Genomic DNA, 21,539 nt, shown 5'->3' on the forward strand with positions numbered 1-21,539 from the left:
TTTTTTTGTGAAATATTTTTGCAAAACTGTGCTGAAGCAAACTCATTACTTACTGCTTCGTGACGTTTAAGAAAATAATTGTTGATCTCAGTACCGTTTTTGTGACGGTACACACTGGTGCAATGTACAGGCATCTCTAAGAAGTTAAAATACAGATTTTTCACATTTTTTGAATTTTTTGTATTACAAAAATATTACTAAAGTTTAAAAAATAAAATGTATTAATTGGATTAGGCTGTCAGGCCCCTAAACAGCGTAAGCAACTTGTAGAACAGTGATCCACCATAGACACCAGCAGCAAGGTGATGCGTATAACACCTCCTTGTCTACAAAAAAGCATTGGTTATGCTGCATATGTCTCACCGTACTGACAATCAAAGGTTCAAAGGTCCTTTAATTGACACGGGTACGAATTAACTACTATGTTCTGTGTGCTGAAGCAAAGCAAGATTTTCATTGTCCCATCAGGGACACATGACAATAAACTCACTTGAACTTGAGGTATAGTGAAACTCGAATTACCATATAACCATACTAAAAAAAGCAACAAGACACACAACTACATAAAAGTTAACATAGGCAATAGTTGTTTGAGGTGTGTTCATTTATATTTTGCAGAGATACCTTTTGCCATCGTAGCTAAATATTCTACAATATACGAATACTAAAAGCAAAATCTAATGACAGGTCATCCGAGAAGAAATGAAGTAAAATGACAAAAAGCTTGCTGAGGTAAATTTTATAGGACACCTAAAAAAAAGTAACTGATAGATGGAGAAACTTCCAGAGCATTGGTTATCTTACTATTACTTTATAAAAGCCACTTAGATGCCACATGGACATTATTTAGGAACAACGAAGTAACACCACAAATTGCTTAAAATGATTTAAATGCAAAACCTGTCATACTCGAGTTACTGTTGCAATCTTGTACATTCCATATGCATATAATTCAATGAATCCACTATCTCCTCCGAGAACAAGGACATTTAGCCTGATGAGAAAAGAACAAATATATTAAAGTTCACCCTGATTTACTCAAAGCATCCGATTTCATAACCAAGTTTTTTTTTCTAATTTATGACAGAATCAAACCGTTTTCAATATACAAATGTAAAACGTAGAACAGTACACCACAAGAATAGGCCCTTCGGCCCTCAATGCATCTCCATTTCTAGATCATATGCTTATCCAAAGATCTCTCAAGGGCCTGTCCCACCAGCATACGACTGCATGCGGCTAGCTCGACCTAACGTGGTCGCTTGAGCCGTACGGCCTCGCGAGGCCGGTCCCACTTCGATCACCGGAGCCGTATGGATTTGTGCGGAGCTGGTCCCAACATCGCATGGGGCTCCGAAAAAACTGACACTGTCCAAACATTCCGCGCGACAACGGCCTATCGGTCAGCAGCCGCATTGAGGCCGTACGCAGCGTCTCGACGCCGTACTCAGCGTCTTGACGGCGTATGCCTAACGCTTGGCGTTGCGCGATGACGTCACCGCCCGGCGTGCCGTTGCATGACGAAGTAACCGCCCGACGCATTGCGACGTCCAAATTCAGTTGGCCCGCCTCCTGCCCAGCTGATTGGTGAGTATGATGTCGGGACCAGACCCGCACAACTCCGTACGCCTCCGCGGTTGGAAGTGGGAACGGCCCCGCGAAGCCGTACGCCTCAAGCCACCACGTTTGGTCGTGCTAGACGCATGCAATCGCATGCTGGTGGGACAGGCCCTTTAGATGCCACTGTCATATCTGCCTCAACCACCACCACAGGCAGCACTTTCTAGGAACAAATTCCATGCTCTGTGTAAAAAGATTTGTCCTGCACATCTCCTTTAAGCTTTGATCTCCTCACCTTAAAGCTATGCCCTCAGATATTTCCATCCTGCAATAAAGGTTCAGACTGTCAACCCCTATCTATGCGCCTTTCATAATTTTACATACTTCTATCAGGTCACTGTGCAACCTCTGGAATTGCATAGAAACAAACCTAGTCTGTCCATCCTCTTCATGCAGCTAATAACCCCTAATCCAGGCATCATTCTCGTAAACCTCCTCTGCAGCCTTTTCCAAACATTCATATTCTTCCTGTAATGGGGCGACCAGAACTGCATGCAATACTCCAAATGTGGCCGAACCAATGTCCTATAAAGCTGCATCATAGCAGTTACAGTATACTCAATGCCGCAACCTGTGAAAGGAAGCATGCCATATGCCTTCTTTACCACTCTATTTGTGTTGTCCCTTTCAAGGGGTTAAGGACTTGCATCCAAAGATCCCTCTGTACGTCAATGCTGTTAAAGGTCATGCCATTAATTGTATATATTTTCCCTTATATTCTATCTCCCAACGTGTAACGCCTCACACGTGCTCAGATTAAACTCCATCTGCCATTTCTCCGCCCATTCGGCAGCTGATCTATATCCCGCTGTAAACTTTGACAGCCTTCCTCACAATCTGCAAACACTACAACCTTCAGAATCAAAATCACTCTTTATTCGGCAAGTATGTTTTGCAACAAACGAGGAATTTCATTGGTCAGGTCAGTCATACAATTAAAAGCAACAGATCACTCAAAAAAAACACATTTTAACACGAACCTTGGTGTCATCTGCAAATTTACTAACCAACCCGTCTACTTTTATGTCCAAGTCATTTATAAATATCACAAACGGCAGAGATCACAGCACAGATCCCCAAAGAACTCCACTGGTCACAAGCCTCAGGCCTGAACATTGTTCCATCACAAGCCAGTTCTGAATCCATACGACCATGTCATTATTAACCCATGCATTTTAAGTCAATAGTTCATGTCACAAGGATCACTGTATGTTCAAAGGCAGAAACTTGTCCCTTGTACCCCTCCAAACTAAAATCATAGCTGGTGCATGAACAATGGAAAGGGACGTAGGTTCTGGGAAGATAGACAAAAAAAGCTGGAGTAACTCAGCGGGTGAGGCAGCATCTCTGGAGAAAAGAAATAGGTGATGTTTCGGGTCAAGACCCTTCTTCAGACTGAGAGTCAGGGGAAAGGGAAACGATCTCCCGGTTGCCAAACATTTTAATTCCCCTTACCATTCCCACACTGACCTTTATGTCCTAGGCCTCCTCCATTGTCAGAGTGAGGCCAATCGCAAGTTGGAGGAACAGCACCTCATATTTCGCTTGGGGAGCTTGCAACACAGCAGTGTGAATATTGATTTCTCGAACCTCAAGTAACCTTTGCATTCCCCCTCTCTCCGTCCCTCCCCCACCCAAGACATTGTACTAGCTTCAAAGCCGCCTTGTTGCGAAGAACTGTCTGTAACCCATTTGTACCAAGGCTACAGCTAACAATGGCCTGTTCCCATTATCATCATTACTTTTAGACATATCTTTCATTCATTTGTTCTATATCTCTATATCACCGTCTATATCTCTCTTTTCCCTTTCTCCTGACTCTGTCTGAAGAAGGGTTTCGATCCGAAACATCACCTGTTCCTTTTCTCCAGAGATGCTGTGTGACCTGTTGATTTATTTCAGCTTTTTGTGTCTATCTTTGGTTGAAACCAGCATCTGCAGTTCCATACTTCACAGAACGTTATCAGCAATGGATGCAATTGAAGTATCAATAGCATGCAACTCTTATAAATACTACTTATTTCTGTGTGAATCTGGCGTTTGTAGCTGCAATGCCGAACCGTATTTCCTACATTCTCTTATACGAGAAGTTTCATTTTCATTAAATGCAGCTATGTTACAACAACAGCATTAAGCAAAGCTGAGCCTAGAGCCTCAGACTCTTGGCATACCTATTAGTCTCCATTATTTGAAAGAGGAGAAGGTGGGAGGGGCAATTCAGACAGCATAAACTGCAGGTAGGAGATGGTTCTAACAAATAAAATGCACAAAATACACAGCTTATGAATACATAATTTATGACAATGCCACTTTGTTGTAATGCTCTTTACAATAACATACTTTTAAGTTTGATCATGTTTTTACTCGCACACATAAATCAAAAACCTCCAAAATATGGAATAGAAAAGAATACCTTTTGTCACCCAAAAGCTTTGTTATTTCATCAGATTTTTCTTCACTAAACAAAAAGAGAAAATGTTTCTTAGTATCCAAAAAACAAGTTAAGCTAACTTTCAAAATTATAGATTTCACGCAACATCGGACATACCTGAAAATCTTTGCTGAGGTACTGTAACTGATTAACATAAAAAGTGATAGGAATTAAGAAATAAAGTACATTAAATGCAGTATTGCCAATTTGTGAAACGATTTTACAATTACAACAATCCTTTATGTAACAATAAAATGCACAGCAATAATTAAGGGTTAATTTTAAATTTTATCCAAAAGTTGATTAGGCTACGAATAATTTCCCAAAACAAGTCCCCTATTTAATATCAGAAGTCAACTTTATAAAAAAAGTTTCAGAACTTTTGAAATTTGGATAGCAATTTATCCATTATTATCATTTAGCAACCCTTCACAATGACAAACCTTATTTGATAAACTTGAATCAACAATTCAACTAAATAACAGTGGCTAAAGGTATTGCTTTCAATGCAGTGTAACTGATCTTTCAAAAGGCATTTGGTGAAGTCCCTGGCTAACAAGGGAAATTGAAACTCTTGACAGAGAAAACACATACAATAAGGGGGGGGGGAGAATGGGGGGGGGGAGGAGGGGAGGGGAGAAGAGGGGAGGGAGGGGAGTGGAGACACTTTTAAGAAGTTTAATAAAGCTTGTCGAGCATTTTACCTACCGGTAGGTCTTCCTAGGTCGTGAAATTCCAATGAGCCAATGAAAATGGCCGGTCAGCGAAGGAGATGGCCTACGGCTGCCCTCGAGTGCCTGTAAGTAAATACTTCACTGCACTACGAGTGAAAAAGACCCATGCCGACCAAATTTTACTCGCTGAAAATTTTTCAATATCCTAATTTTTTTTTCCGCAACCTAGCTGAGGCCGCAAGTAGGCGGGAACCTCCCTCGAGCATGAAGGAGAGTTCCAGCCACCTCATGCAACCTCCTAGGACCATGGGTCGACCATGCTGCCAGTTTGAGTCCAGGGCAAACTCGTCTAAACTCGCAGCTTAGGTCACCCAAGTGGGACAGGCCGTTTACCTGAAATGTCACCTATCCATGTTCTCCAGAGATGCTACCTGACCAGCTGAGTTCTTTAGCATTTTGTGACTTTTTAAAATTAATAATGAAACAGTACGCCATTCCTGGCAAACAAGTTTGCCAAATTGTTCACACACTAGCAAGCTGAGGACATTTCATTGGCTTAATTATGGTTTAGAGATGTGTCTTTAAATTTACCTCTTTGGTAGTGCAGGTAACTTGGGCAGGACAAGGCTTCCTTCTTCATCTATTAAACTAATTGAGGAAGTGGCGCTGGAAAGAAGGTTTAAAATAAATATATTTTAACATAACCTCAAAACGTTGTATCAACAGCAAATTAATCTTTTTGTCTTGTGAGATTTTGTACTCTAAGACCATAAGACAAAGAAGCAAAATTAGATCATTTTATCCATCAAGTCTGCTTTGCCTTTCAATCATGGACGATCAATTTGTACTCTCAAGCCAAATCTCCTGCCTTCGCCCCCTAACCCCTGACATCCTTACTAATCAAGAATCTGCTTTAAAAATACCCAATGACCTGGCCTCCACAACTGTCTGGCAAAGAATGTCATAGATTCACCATCCTCCGGCTACAGAAATATCTTCTCATCTCCATTCTAAAGCTACGTCCTTTTATTCTGTAGCTATGAGCTCAGGTCCAAGACTCTTCCACAAGTGGAAACATCCTCTACACTTCCACTATCTAGGCCTTTCATTATCTGGGTGGTGTCTTCCACTGTGAAAACTGAAGCAAAGAACGTATTCCGTTTATCCACCATTATTTTTATTCCCCAATACTATTTATCTAGTGTTCTTTTCCAGCGGTCCATTGTCCACTCTTGCCTCTCTTTTACTCTCTATATATCTGAAATAACATTTGGTATTCTCAAAAAATGTTTTGAAATAAACGTTGCTATCGTAGATTTATGGGACTCCACATTGCGCAGCTACCCAAGGGACCAAGTTAATTTTGTCTCAATCTTTTCGAATTGAAAATTGGGATATTGCCATACTGAAAAAAAAAAACACAAAGCTCTATCTAACTCTCTCTTAAATCCATCCAGTGATTTGGCCTCCACTGCCCTCTGTGGCAGGGAATTCCACAAATTCACCACTCTCTGGGTGAAAAAGTTTTTTCTCACCTCAGTCTTAAATGGCCTCCCTTTTATCCCTGGATCTGGACTCGCCCAACATTGGGAACATTTTTCCTGCATCTTGCTTGTCTGCTTCAAATCTTTTTTCACGGTGGCGCAGCGGTAGAGTTGCTGCCTTACAGCGAATGCAGCACCGGAGACCTGGGTTCGATCCCGACTACGAGTGCTGTCTGTACAGAGTTTGTACGTTCTCCTCATGACCTGAGTGGGTTTTCTCCGAGATCTTCGGTTTCTTCCCACAGTCCAAAAACGTACAGGTTTGTAGGTTAATTGGCTTGGTAAATATAAAATGTGGATCTAGTGGGTGTCAGATGGTGTTAATGGGCGAGGATCGCTGGTCGGCGCGGACATGGTGGGCCGAAGGGCCTGTTTCCGTGCTGTATCTCTAAACTCTAAATCTGATTAGACTCTAGTTCATCCCCTTTCTCTGTCATTTCTGTGTTTGTGTTCTTTCATTTTCTTTGATTAGACACATCCTAACCAACATCATCTAAATTGTGGTAAGGTGTGGCGGCGCCTAACGGCAACGGTTCGACTGCAGTCCGTCTGTCTTTTTTTAATTTTTGTCTCGTTAAATGTATGTTTGATTCTAGGTTTATTATTTTTTTAGCTGTGTATATGTGGGGGGTGGGAGGGGGAGGGGAAAACTGTTAATCTCTTCCCTGTTCGGGGACCCGACTTTTTCCCTGTCGGGTCTCCGGTGTCGTTGGGCCTAACATCGTGGAGCCGGCGGCGGCCTCCAGCCGGAACCAACCTGAGGGCTCCAGTCGCGGAGCCTGTGGACCTGCCATCGCGGAGCTGGCTGACTTCGGAGCGGGAAGAGCTGTGGTGGCGCACGGCTGCAACCCGAATTCGGAGCTTCGGCCGCAGGCCCTGTGGACGGTAACATCGGGAACTCGCAGGTCCCTGGTGGGAGACCGCTTTTCAGAGCTCCCGCAACGGCAACTTCTCCCGCCGGAATTGCGGGGTGAAATGACTTGGAGCAGAGCCTAACATCGCCTAACGAACGCGGGACTTACCATTGCCCGCCGGGGGCTTTAACATTGGGAGCCCCAGTCACCTCGACACTGCAGTTGGACTGCTGGACCGCGCAAGAAGAACAAGGTAAGAGATAAGACTTCTGCCTTCCATCACAGTGAGGAGGTGTTGGAGATTCACTGTGATGGATGTTTGTGTAAAGTGTGTTGTGTGGGTCTTGTTTTTTTTTGTAATGTTAAGACTATAGAAAATGCAATTTTGTTCTAACCAAGCTGTTTGAATGACAATAAAAGGCATTCTATTCTATTCTATTCTAAATTACAGTATATTTTAACGCCCCAAGTAAAATTCTCATCTAATAGCAAAGATCACAAGATGCCAATGCTAACAATTTGGGACCCATGTTTCTGGCACAAAACCAATGAAATTGGATTTAATTGTACAAAAACAAAAAATCAAAGACTCAACACCTTTGTGAAGTCCAATGCATAATTACCTTCTGGAGGCAGAAACATTAATCAAATTAAAATACCTAGGTTTGCACTGGAAGTGACATAACCTATAAATGTAGATGAGGTACCACTAGGTGGAAAAGGGAGATTAATCAAGTCACTGCACATGCAAAAGGCTTAATGACAGCATTGATGGAAACGATGTTTACAACAGCAATGTAGATTGAGCTTAAATTCTTGATTACCTTTTTTGATCTGTCACCTCAGCCCAGTACATGCAGGTAACTGCATTTTCCAAGGTGAAATAATGTAAGATCTCAGCTTTTTCTACATCACAGAGAACAACTCGTTGAGTATCTGCAAGACTGAATGCTAAAACTAGAAAATAAAAGATTTATCACAGACATGCATAACTTAAAATCCAAATGCATTGAAAGTAAAAGTATTTTGTTATTTACCTTTTCCATCTGGTCTCCATGCTAATGATGTTACTTCTTTTCCTGTGTTTTCATTAGGTGCCAAGCTCCACACACGTTGAAAGTGGGCTAATCGATGAAGCAAAACCTTCAAATTAAACGAAAAGTCCATGGTTTCCGTTGGTCATAGATTACATAACAGCTGAGATTTTCTGCTTTAATAATAACACATATTATAATCACACTAATGCAAGATTGGAAACCAAGTTCATTTTGTATAAGATGGTAACTTGGTATTAGCTTGCATTGACAAAAAACAAAGTAATTTTAGTTAATTAATATTCAGGAGATAACTGAGGAACAACTTTGGCTCAATCTTGTTGTTTACCATCTGCTGTGCCTGGTGCGCCCTTACAGTTCCTTCCCATCTCACCACCTCCGGTGGTCGCAGCTGCTCCCTCTCTCCTCATTGTCTAAAGCAATTCTTATTTTGTCAAAGACCCCAATGTCTTCAATAGATTTTTCAAAATATTTGAATCGCTCTCTAATTAATCAGAATTAAACTTTTGTATTAAAAGGCCCAAACGATAGTCAAGAGAATGGGACCCCAAATAATCTCTAATCTTTCTAGTAAATCATTTGTCAAACTTCTTTGTTTCCAGAACAATCTTAAATTCTCTGGTTTATCCTCAGAACTAAAATCCCGCACTCTGAGACCATTGTAACAGATCTTCTCTCAACAACCATTTTCAACCCTTCAAGAACCTTAACATTCGTACATTTGTTCAGACCAGAAATGGAAGTAGAACTAATTTCCTCCCACCCATCCTCTTGGAAGAAAGCATACTCTAACTCTTTACAACAAATAATCCTCCGTCAATAATCCTCCATGGTCCGGGTGAGGACCACCGGAAATTGGAGAAGCAGCACCTCATATTTCGCTTGGGCAGTTTATACCCCAGCGGTATGAACATTGACTTCTCTAATTTCAGGTAGTCCTTACTGTCCCCTCCCCGTCTCAGCTCTCCCTCTAGCCCTCTGGCTCCTCCTCTTCCTTTCTTCTTCCCGCCCCCCCACCCTCACATCAGTCTGAAGAAGGGTTTCGACTCGAAACTTTGCCTATTTCCTTCGCTCCTTAGATGCTGCCTCACCCGCTGAGTTTCTCCGGCATGTTTGTCTACCTTCGATTTCCCAGCATCTGTAGTTCCTTCTTAAACATACCCTAACTCTTAATTTATTTGACCCCACCTCATCTGCTCCCAAGATGAGGCTTTCCACAAAAGGACATGGAGACCTCCTCTTTCTTCAGTAAACATGGTTTCCTCACTGCTGTTGTGGATGAAGCTCTTGCCCATATCTCCTCTGAGTCAAGCCATCCTGCACTTACTTTGCCTCCACCCAAGATGGAACAAGAATAGAGGTTCTCTGGTCCTCACCTTTCACCCCTCCAGACTCCCCATTCAAAACATAATTCTTCAAAATGTCTACATTTAGTACGCCTGATGTGTTCTACTTTACATCATCAAGACCAATAGTAGACTAGGCGATCTACTCGCTGAACATTTGTGCATTGTCCACCAAGGCCTGCTGGATCTCCTATTTGCTAAAGATTTTAACTCCCCTTCCCTTACTGACCTTTCTGTCTCTGGCCTCCTCGATTGCCAGTGAGGCCACAGACAAACTGGAATGTTGAATTCCCCAAATTACAGTAATACCACCCCTGGCCATTCCTTTTCTCCTGTGCTGCCCACCCTCACCGCAGTGCTTCCCCTTTTGCTAACATCTCCAAACTACCCCGACACCCCAACCCTTTCCCCTTCGTACACCCATCATCTATCCCTCAGCCCCTCATTTCCCTTTTCTCCCCTCTCCTCTTTCCCCTCCCCATCTCTTCAACCCACATTTCTCCCTCTAGCTAAACATTTTTCCCCTTTTACTCTCCCTATCTGATACCTATTTTAATCCTTTTCTCCTTTAACCTTTTTCACCTATTGCACCCATCTGCAATTCAATCATCCCTCACCTGTAACCTTCTATCACCGGTTAGACTTTGGCCCACTCCCACCTCTCTTTCTCCCCACTCACACTGCCAGTCTGAAGAATGGTCCCAACCCGAAATATCACCTGTCCATTCCCTCCCAAGATTCTGCTTATTCAAGGTAATAAATGAATCTCGAAAAAAAATTACTAAGCTGTGCTGCAAAGAAAATTGTAGAAATACATTTCCAATATGCAACACTATCCCTGGATAATTTGTTGTGTAGCAGCACCAAACGTGGTGAATAAACAGTTGCTTTATTCAGGTGTTACATACAAGTTTGGTCCACTAACTTAATTGTCATTGCAGCTGACACTCCCCTTAATCCCATGACGTCACATGACAGCTCTCGTAACCACTGACGAGGGTTCGACCGTAAGTGGTCTATCTATCAGCTGATGCCACAGGACCCCACCCGGAACTTAGGAAGGAATAGAACACGCTAACCTTCTACAAGAAGGTGTACAAGCATGGTCAGGGGCAGCTCCTGCTGTGGTTCGGAGGCACCCCGGCCGTGGGTCGGGACGGTGGGGCCCGCGGGCGCAGTCGACGCTCGGGCTGTGGGCCATTCCGGCCTTATGCCGAGGGGTGCAAGGAGATCAATGCAAAAACCGCCGGATGGACGAGACACAGTCGCATATCCTCAACCAGCTAGGGGATCGTGTCCTGAGAAATATGGCCCCCAGCAACGGCTGAGAGACGTCGGCAACAATGCAATCAAAGAAGTAAAAATTAATTACTTGCTAAACCCAGCGTGGTGATACAGCGTAAAAAAGTGAAAAGAAACAAAACAAACTATAGTGAGCAAACAAGTGCAAAGTGGTAGGAAAGTTCAATTGTCCAGTGTCCATGGTGCAGAATGGGAAGCTGTGCTGGAAAACTAGAGGTTGAAGTGACAGCCTTCGACCTAAGGTGGTGCTGTTGCCGATGGTCAGGCTGCAGGGACTGCATCTGGCCGGAAGGTGGCGCTGTGGACGCCAGTCAGGCTGCAGTGACAGCAGCCGACCTGAAGGTGGCGCTGTTGACGGCGGTCAGGGAAGGTCGAGCGTCTCTTCCGTCCGGCTGCGGCGGCCATTTTTGCAGTTGCTGCGACGGCCATGTGGCAGTAGGCCGTAGCGGACATCTTGGCGGCCGGCTGAGGCGGCCAACCCAGGTATTTCGCCGATGCGTGCGGGGTGGCTGGCATCGACGGGCTTCGCCCCACCGCTGCAGGCAGGGACTCCACCCACCGTTGCCGTTGGAGACAGGCTGCACTGCCGCACCCTCGGCGGTGGCTGGAAGCTGCCAGTGAATCCGTCGCGGGACCGCCAAATCTCGACTGGCCGAGGCTCCATCCTGCTGCTGGGCCGGACGGGCAGCCAGTGCCCAGGGATCTTCGTGTTTCGCACCGGTGAGGAGCAGAAGGACGTCTTCGGGCAGCCGCCCCAGGTAGGCCCACCCTATCGGGTGGCTAGGCCTTGAGCAGCGGCAGGCGGGATAATGGGCGGGCCCGTTCTCTCACTGTTCCTGGGCCCGTTAGGCGGGCGGTGGTGATGCTGGGGGCGGGAAGCGACGGCTGGTGGTGGAGCGACGGCAGCCACGGCCTCTCAGCTCCAGTGAGCAGCAGCTGGCAGGGGAGCAGAGTCAGCCGCGGTCTCGGCCCCGGTGAGCAGCAGCTGGCGGGGGAGCGATGGCTGGTGGGGGAGCGTCGGCAGCCGCGGCTTTTCAGCTCTGGTGGGCAGCAGCTGGTGGGTGTGCAGCGGCAGCCGCGGTCTCTCAGCCCTGGTGGTCAGCTCCGGGCAGGTCATGCGGGACAGATTGGCGGCCGTCAATTTGGATAGTCGGGGTCACCAATGTAGCGACACCAAACGTGGTGAATAAACAGTTGCTATATTCAGGTGTTACATACAAGTTTGGTCCACTAACTTATTTGTCATTGCTGCCGTAGCTGAGCGAGGGTGCTGTCTCGAGCTCAGCTACCTGTTGACTGGGCTGATCTCAAGGTGAGATATGTTTATGTAGCTGGACATTCCCTTTAACCCATGACGTCACGTGACAGCCCTCGTAGCAACTGACGAGGGTTCGACCGTAAGTAGTCTGTCTATCAGCTGACGTCACAATTGCAATATTTGTCTTCTATTTTTACTTAAATATCCCATTGTCTGGAAAACTAGAATAAACTATTTGTTAATTACACCATTATAACGCCCATGCTCTCTGCACTTAATAATCACTAAAATGATGTAAATTAAAAAGATAGTAATTATATCTCAGAATCCTGAAATTCCACCCATCAGTTTATAGGATGCTTCATACCTGAATATTTCTCGACAGAATTTGATTTTAAAAAATGCTTTTCTGCCACAGAAAAATAATATCATGCTAATCTGTTTATGCTATTTTATAACATTCAGAGTTAATAGTGGAATAGACAGTGATCAAATGCATTATTAATTTTGGAAAAAACAACTAAATTTCAACTAAAACAGCGCACCTAATGCATAAAAAATACTTTGAAGCAAATATGTGGTTTCTCATTATGTTAGTCTCTGTAACTTTATAATTGTTGTTGATGTCTTTTATTAATGATATTTTGTGCAAGACGAAACAATCGGTCATTGATTTGGGGATTCAAAGTGAGAAGCACTTTCCAAATTGCCAAATTCCTTAACCGAGTATGTGGTCACTCAGCATCAATCAAAAAATTGATTAATTATAGTGCGGCTTCATCCAAATGGTAAAGTAAAACATTATTTCCAGTACAACGATCCTATTGTTAAAAAGTAACTAACCATGCAACTTACCTAAGAAAGAACAATTGTGAATTATAATTGTCAATTTATAGGTATGTTGCAAAACCTACCTTAAGCGTCGCTGCAGATCTGTCCCAGCCCGTATGTGCGATTTTGGCGCCGTTTAGAGGGGGGCGGGTTCAAAACGCGATTTTCCCTAGGCTGTTCAAATCGAGGTTGTTCAGCCTAGTTAGTGGTGACGAAAAATCGCTGGGAGATTCTTTCGCTGGAGATATTTTTACATTTTACGGGTTTATTTGATTATTATAGTAGTTTAAAAATTATCCTCTAAACCCGCGACCGCCGACAACGGGACGGATCTCATACAGGGGACAACGGAAGGTAGGTTGTTTATTTTTACATTAAAAAGGGCTTCTTAAGATCCCTTTATACAAAGTTTAATGTTGCGAGTAGCTAATTTGGGGCCCATTAAATCCCGCAGTATTTTTCTGGGCATTTGGGGCACAAAGCTACTGCAATGTGAACGTTCTAAACCAGTGCGTTCCACAGGACCCCAGTCGAAAGCTGATTTAAATGGTCATTAATTTACAGCAATTGAACACTAAATTCCTTCCATTTGGCCTATAAATTAATGTCAATGAGATTCAAAAATCATGTTTTATTGTGAATTATTTGTGAATGTTCTTTGGACACTTAGGCTATTTAAAAATGTTAATCTTTCCTTAAGAAATGGATAGATGACTTCCGGTGGCTGCTATGAAGCAGTGAAGGCAGCTGCACTGAGCTCTCCTCCAGACAAATCGTGTTTAAAGTCGACTCCCATGCCAGGATCGAGTTAAAAAATCTTATCAGGTTTGCTGAACGTCGAGGGTACTGACTCCATCAAACGGTACCGGTGGATTTGGGATTTAAAACGATCTTATCGTAAAAACTGGATGAGAAAGAGAAGAGGTCAGAGAGGACCCAAGAAGACTACAATCAGTTGCTCCAAAAAGCTCTGGATGAGCTTGAAACCACCCCGGAACTCACTTTTGAAAGTTTGGAAGAGGAGCTGGAACCTCAACAACCTACAAGCGATATGGCTGCGAGAAGTGATACAAAGGAGAAAGAAATGAAAATCTGGGAAGAAACGGTAAGAGCTAATATTCTTAAAGACATTAATAAAGATCTTCAGAAGCAATTTGCCAAAATGAATTCTACAATTCAGAACAACTTCTCCACTATGGAGGGCAATCTTTCTAAGAAAATTGATAATAGCTGCGGCGAAGTAAAAGAGCTTTATGTAGCCCTGAACCAGCAGTTTAAAGATTTGGAGTCCAGGACTGCGAAGCAATTGGAAAGTATGCAGAGATTATAAAAATAAACGTGACACCCTGCTGAAGCAATTAACAGACTCGGAAAAATTGATGGAAGAGATGGATGGCGAAATGGAACAGATGAGCCAAGAAATACAAGGTCTGAAAAAACAACACGATACGAATTGGGAGCTAACGAATAAACTGAATGAGAAATGTCAAGATTTAGAGGCCAGGTCAAGGAGGCAAAATTTGAGAATAGTAGGAGTTAAAGAGGGTGCTGAACACGGCCTTCAAATGCGTGATTTTATTACTAATCTACTTAAAGATGTTTTCAAACTTCCAGAAAAACCAAAGATAGATCTGGCTCATCGAGTGGGTCGCTTCCGAAAACATGATAATGCTAAACCAAGGCAAATTATTGTAAAGTTCCTGGATATTTCAATTTTGGAAACTCTATTAAAGAAGATAACCTATGGAGAAAATCTTACATTTGCTGATAATATCGTAAGATTCTACAGGGATTATCCTCGGGAAATTTTGGCAAAAAGACGCGAGTTTAAAAGGGCAAGCAATATTTTATATGGACATTCTGAAGTTCGTTACGGCGTGATCTATCCAGCGAAAATGCTAATTACGTTTAATGGCAAGCAACGCTCATTCACGGACCCGGACTCTGCTTGCAAATACGCCCAGGAGATTTTAAACAAAATTCAAGGAGGAACAGAATAATAGACATTTTATCTGTGGAACTTTGTTTTTTCTGTTTCAATTAAGACACTAGAACGATACTATGAATTAATTAACATACAGGTAAATGAAAAGTGTAATTATTGACGAGGTACTTTAACCCATAATTTCTTTTATTTTAATCCAAATCTTCTACCTTCCCTTTTATTTTATTCTATTTTAAACTGTTCAGCGATTATTTAACCTGATATGATAATTTTGGTAACAATTAGAGGGAACCGACTAACGTTGGGTCAAATTCTAATAGGGGGATAAGGCCCAGTGCATAATCTCATCGACGGAGGTCAATTTAAAAACAAACCTAGCTACCTTAGGTGGCTTTTTTGTAATTTATCGCTTTTTTGATAAATTACATTCACTTTTTTTGTTTATTCACAATTATGTGTTGTATGACTTAATAATTTTTATGTACACTTTATTTTATGTTTTTCTCTTTCCCTTAATTATGTTGAATAGTGTCAGGAGATGTAAAACTACTGTAGAAATTATGAAGGACAACTCTGGATTCGGGATTCCGAGGTACTTGGCTGCATCACATGAATCATACAGTCTGGTAATAATAACCAATGCAAGATAATAGTCGAATAAATATCGGAGGTCTCACCTTCTGTAGTTGGAACATCAGAGGTGCGAATGAGCCAATTAAGAGGGGTAAAATTCTGGCACAATTAAAATCATTAAATATGGATATTGCTTTCCTACAAGAGACACATCTGAAACAACAAACTCAGATCAGATTAAGGGCAAATTGGATAGGTCAAACCTATTACTCCTCATTCACCTCTAAAGCAAGAGGCACGGCTATTATAATTCGGAAGGGTATACCTTTTAAATTAAAGAAATCTATATCTGATAAAGAGGGAAGATATGTTATAGTCACGGGAGAAATTTACAATACACCATTAACTATGATAAATATTTACGCGCCTAATTTTGATAACCCACAATTTTTTAGGAAAATAATAGATTTAATCGCAGAGCATAATTATCAAAATATAATAATGGGGGAGATTTTAACTGTGTTATAGATCCATACTTGGATAAATCAATAAAGCTAGGGAAGCGTCTTGTTAAAACTAAGACCTGTGAATTTTTAAATACTTATATAAAAAATAATAACATAGCTGATGTTTGGAGAATAGCAAATCCAAGTGGTAGGGAATACTCATTTTATTCATCAGTTCACAAAACTTATTCGCGAATTTACTATTTTTTATTGGACACAAAATTAATCCCGTATACGAATAAACCATCATATCATAATAGTATTATTTCTGATCATTCACCATTGACTTTTATACTTAAAATTGAGGGAATGCCGAGTATAAAACCTTTTTGGAGATTCAATGTACATATATTAAATAACCCGCAGGGTTATGAGTATATAAAAGAACAAATAAAACTTTTTTTCGAAATAAATGACACGCCGGGTATTTCTGCACCGCTATTATGGGAAACCTTCAAGGCATATATTCGCGGTGTCATAATTTCTTACCAAAGTTTTCAAAATAAGGAAAATAAAAGAGAACTTCAGCGGATAGAACAGAAAATAAAACTACTAGAACTGGACAATGCAACTGACCCAACCATAAATAAACATAATAAGATAACTTTATTGAAATATAAAGTCAATAGAATACTATCGGCTAGGGTAATAAGATTCTTCCAAATTACAAAACAAGCACACTTCGAATTTGGGGATAAGCCACATAAACTACTTGCGAGGCAACTGAAGCAACGAGAAAAGGAAAAAACTATTACTAAAATTAAATCGGATAAGGGTGAGTTTTTAACACTGCCTAAGGATATTAATAAGAGGTTTGCCCAATTTTATCACAATTTATATACATCTAAAATAAATACAGATGTAAGTAAAATTACAAATGTTTTAGATAATTGCAAGCTCCCAAAATTGGATAGTTTAGAACAAGAGCAATTAGGAGCACGGATTACTAATGAAGAAATAAAACAAATAATAAACTCACTGAAAAATGGGAAGACCCCAGGACCAGACGGTTTTAGTAATGAATTTTATAAAAGATTTCAGGAGTCAATTGTACCAAGATTATTCAATTTATACATGCAGGCTTATACTGAAAATAAACTACCAGAAACCCTAGCAGAAGCAACAATAACACTTATACCAAAAAAAGATAAAGATTTAGATGAACCGGGTTCTTATAGAGCTATTTCACTACTAAATACGGATCAGAAAATTTTAGCAAAGATTCTAGCTAGAAGGCTAAATAATTATATTAACAATTTAATAAATACGGATCAAACGGGATTTATACCCAAAAGACAATCATTTAATAATTTGAGAAGGCTTTTCAATATAATGTACTCTCATAATGAGGATAATGAAGATATTTCAGTTGTCACGCTGGATGCAGAGAAGGCATTTGATCAAGTAGAATGGCAGTATTTATACAAGGTACTCCAAAAATTCAATATGGGAGAGAATTTTATTAGATGGGTTAAACTACTTTACGATAGACCTACGGCAAGAATACTAACTAACAATACGCTATCTCCAAAATTTTACTTATCAAGGGGTAATAGGCAAGGGTGTGCCTTATCACCATTGCTATTTGCCCTTATGATAGAACCGTTGGCCGAAAGGATTAGAAATCATCCGAATATTCACGGATATAACACTAAGGACTCAAAGAATAAAATTTCACTATATGCTGATGATATCCTTTTATATATTACTAATACACAAACGAGTATACCCACCTTATTAACACTAATTGAGGAATTCGGCTCTTTTTCAGGATATAGAATAAATTGGAATAAAAGCGAAATTACGTCTTTAAAACCACAGGATTCGAGACACTTACTAAAATTCCCCTTCAAAATTGCAACAGAAAAATTCAAGTATCTGGGTATTCAAATTACGAGAAGACACAAATCATTATTTAGTGCCAATTTTATACCACTATTAAATAAACTGAATGATATGATTAAATTTTGGAAAACGCTTCTGCTCTCATTGATAGGTAGAATTAACGCTATAAAAATGACTTTCTTACCACAATTAATGTATTTGTTTCAAGCGATCCCAATATATATTCCAAAATATTTTTTCAAAAAACTAGATTCCACTATCACTAATTTTATATGGGATTATAGAACACATAGAATTCAACGAAAGCATTTGTGCAAATCTAAAGAAGTTGGGGGTTTATCATTACCTAACTTTATGTATTACTACTGGGCAGTGCATATTAAGAACATAATGTACTGGCTGGATAGTTCCACTCAGCAGTTGGAGTGGATAAGAATGGAGAAAGAGGAGTGCTATCCGCACGATATAGGAACGATCCTGCTCTCACCGATAAAATTGAATAGTATAATATATAAGAAGAACCCAATTATTCACAATATAATAAGAATTTGGAAACAAATAAAAGTATCCTTGAAATTAAATAATTTATCAGTACTAACCCCACTATTGAATAACCCCGCATTCAAACCTTCTCTCATCGACAACACATGTCAACAATGGGATAGACTGGGGATTAGGAAAGTAGGGGATATGTATGAATTGGGCAAACTGTTATCATTTCAACAATTAAAATTAAAATTTAAATTGAAGGATAATCAATATTTTAAATATATACAGGTATGTGACTTTATGAAGAAATATACACATAGATTTCAAACTATATTTTTAGACCCTTTAGAAGAAGCAATGAATATTAAGGCTGATTCACAAAAATTAATATCATACTTTTATAATAATATATTATATAGAGAATCACCCTCAACAGAAGCACTAAGGGAAGATTGGGAACATGAGCTAATGATAAAGATCTCGAAGGATAGATGGGAAAAGTATTTGATGAATACACATAACTGTTCTATTAATGCAAGACATAATTTAATTCAATTCAAATTATTACAGGCTATATTATTCAAAAACGAGGTTGAATAAATTTTATCCAAACGTCTCTCCTAGATGCGATAAATGTTTGTTTCAAAACGCTAATATAACACATTCATTTGTAGGATGTACAAAGTTGAATACATTTTGATATATTTGATATATTTACAAAGCTCTTCAAGTCAAGAATAGAACCCAAAATGGAATGGATTATATTTGGAATAATAGGAGAAGACACCAATTTAAATAAAGACCAAAATGTTTTTTTTAATTATGGGTTAATAATTGGAAAGAAATTGATACTCAAATTTTGGAAAAATATAACCATACCAACTGTTAAAATGTGGATTAGGAATATGATGGACATAGCACGCCTTGAAGAAATGAGACTCCGACTAATAGATAAATATGACCAATTCTTAAGGAGTTGGTCTCCTTTCATCGACTTTTTGGAATCATGTGATGCAGCGGTATCATAAGGATTGCTGATTTCAGTTCATGACGTGGATAGATCTACATCTCCGAATACAGATTTGAAAATTTCTCTTTTAAGGGGCCTTCTCTTCTATTTCTACTTTCCACTTTTTCTTTTTTTTTTTTTTTTTTTTATATACACACTTCACGTTTTTCTACTCTCTACCATCTATTTTTCCACTTTTTCCCCTTTCTATTGTTTTCTTTTTCTTGTCTTGCTTACTTCCTTCTCATAACATAAAACTAGAGGTTGTACATAGAATGGATTACGGTATGACAAAATTAGGTTCCACCGTATTGTTTTGTACTGTATTAACTTCTAATAAAATAAACAAAAAAAAAACAAAAAAAAAGAAATGGATAGATGTTTAGATCTAGTAATTGAATTTTGATGAAACATGATTTTCTTTTTGAGTATTTACTATTTGTTTTAGCGTTTAACTTTATAATTTCTACCTTTTTTTCTAAAACTGCAAATAATAACTTGTTTCTGTTAATGCTGTTCAGTGTTTTTTTTATTTACATTGTAAACAGATGTCTCCAAAGAAGAAATGCAAAATTGTCAATCCAAAAGCCCATCCAGACATAGCTAGAGTTCAACTTGAAGTGAAGTTCTCTGTCATGCCCGAGTCTATGAGGGATCTTAAAAATGGACACATCTTGTACTTGTTTACTAGAATGTTGCCTGGGTTTCAGCAACTAAGTTACAGAGAAAGGTTGAACAAGTTAGGGCTTTATTCTTTGGAGCGCAGAAGGTTAAGGGGGGACTTGATAGAGGTTTTTAAAATGATGAGAGGGATAGACAGAGTTGACGTGGAAAAGCTTTTCCCACTGAGAGTAGGGAAGATTCAAACAAGGGGACATGACTTGAGAATTAAGGGACTGAAGTTTAGGGGTAACATGAGGGGGAACTTCTTTACTCAGAGAGTGGTAGCTGTGTGGAATGAGCTTCCAGTGAAGGTGGTGGAGGCAGGTACATTTTTATCATTTAAAAATAAATTGGATAGTTATATGGATGGGAAAGGAATGGAGGGTTATGGTCTGAGCGCAGGTATATGGGACTAGGGGAGATTATGTGTTCGGCACGGACTAGAGGGGTCGAGATGGCCTGTTTCCGTGCTGTAATTGTTATATGGTTATATTATATGGTTTACCTCATTTGGAAAAAGTCTGCCTGAAACAGAGAAATCGCTGAGTTCACATTTCTCTTTGTCGGATGCAAAAGGCTATTCATGTGCTGCTGTTAAGTTAAGAGTGCAGGCTCTCGTTAACCGGACTTTGCTTAAGTTTAAAAAACTCACCAATCCCAAGGAATTTGGAGCATTTATTGAAATTTGTGATGAAACTTTTAAACAACAAGAAGGCAGTCAACACATTTCTTTAGATGACATTCCACCGCCTGGTCCTCAAGATCCTGAATCCTTGACATCTGCTGAAAGCCAAGTGCCCATATTTCAAGACACTGAGGACATGGGCAATGACAGTCATAGTCTGCATCCTCCACTGAATCTAGCAACGCCAACGACAGCTGCTGCCTCACCTGAACCAATGCCATCGACATCTGGTGTTTCAACAAGATGTAGCAGAGAATTTCTAAGTCTTTCACCAGGGAAACAGAAATTGAAGAAAAGACTAAAGTTTGTGTCCGAATCCAGGGCTGCTCTTTCAACAAAGTATCACACAAAGATCAGTGAATTTAGGGCACGGTTGAAAACTCCCAAACGTATAGTTAATCAAGCCTTAAAGAGAAAGCAAAAGCAAATAGATTTAAAGGACAGAAAGATTCAGGAACTCAAAACCAAATTACATGATAATACTTTGGCACGAGAGCTCTCTAACACCAAGGCAGAGTTTTTGAAACTTAAAAAAGCACACATACAATTGCTGATGTTTCGTGGCAGTACGAAAAAGAGAAAAATAGTTTCAATTCAACAGCTCAGAAAATGTCAAGAAAATTTAAAGGACAGGGAAGAGGATGTGAGACGCCTCGAATTTGACAATCTTGTCCTCAAAGAAACAATCGAAACTCTGCAGGCTGCCAGTATTGTCAAGGCAAAGGTGGGCCAGAAAACTTACTCCTCAACAATAAGGATGCATGTGTTTGACTGTATTGTAAACAAAACTCCCACAGCAAACATTCCAATCCTGATAAGCCAGTTCTACAAGCGGAGTAGACTTCATCTGGATTATGTTCCTCAACGCAGTGCAGTTGAAGTTATGGCCCGAGAATTCGGGGCTATTGC

The 21,539-nt window shown here is 40.4% G+C and overlaps 1 protein-coding gene across 3 annotated transcripts in view; it reads right to left on the bottom strand.

Moving 5' to 3' along the window:
* The window catches only part of anapc4 (anaphase promoting complex subunit 4), a 96,271-nt gene that overhangs the window by 57,383 nt on the left and 17,349 nt on the right, over positions 1-21,539 (bottom strand). For 2 of the 3 annotated variants that reach the window (XM_033026473.1, XM_033026482.1), the window contains exons 3-8: positions 8,161-8,266; positions 7,948-8,080; positions 5,317-5,391; positions 4,169-4,195; positions 4,034-4,078; positions 910-994 (exon numbers count right to left, since the gene is read on the bottom strand). In XM_033026473.1, coding sequence (XP_032882364.1) covers positions 910-994; positions 4,034-4,078; positions 4,169-4,195; positions 5,317-5,391; positions 7,948-8,080; positions 8,161-8,266 — 471 coding nt within the window. The remainder of the gene's footprint in view (positions 1-909; positions 995-4,033; positions 4,079-4,168; positions 4,196-5,316; positions 5,392-7,947; positions 8,081-8,160; positions 8,267-21,539) is intronic. The other variant, XM_033026488.1, reaches the window with a different exon arrangement.

The sequence above is a fragment of the Amblyraja radiata genome, chromosome 1, assembly GCF_010909765.2.
Source record: "Amblyraja radiata isolate CabotCenter1 chromosome 1, sAmbRad1.1.pri, whole genome shotgun sequence".
NCBI classification, from domain to species: domain Eukaryota; kingdom Metazoa; phylum Chordata; class Chondrichthyes; order Rajiformes; family Rajidae; genus Amblyraja; species Amblyraja radiata.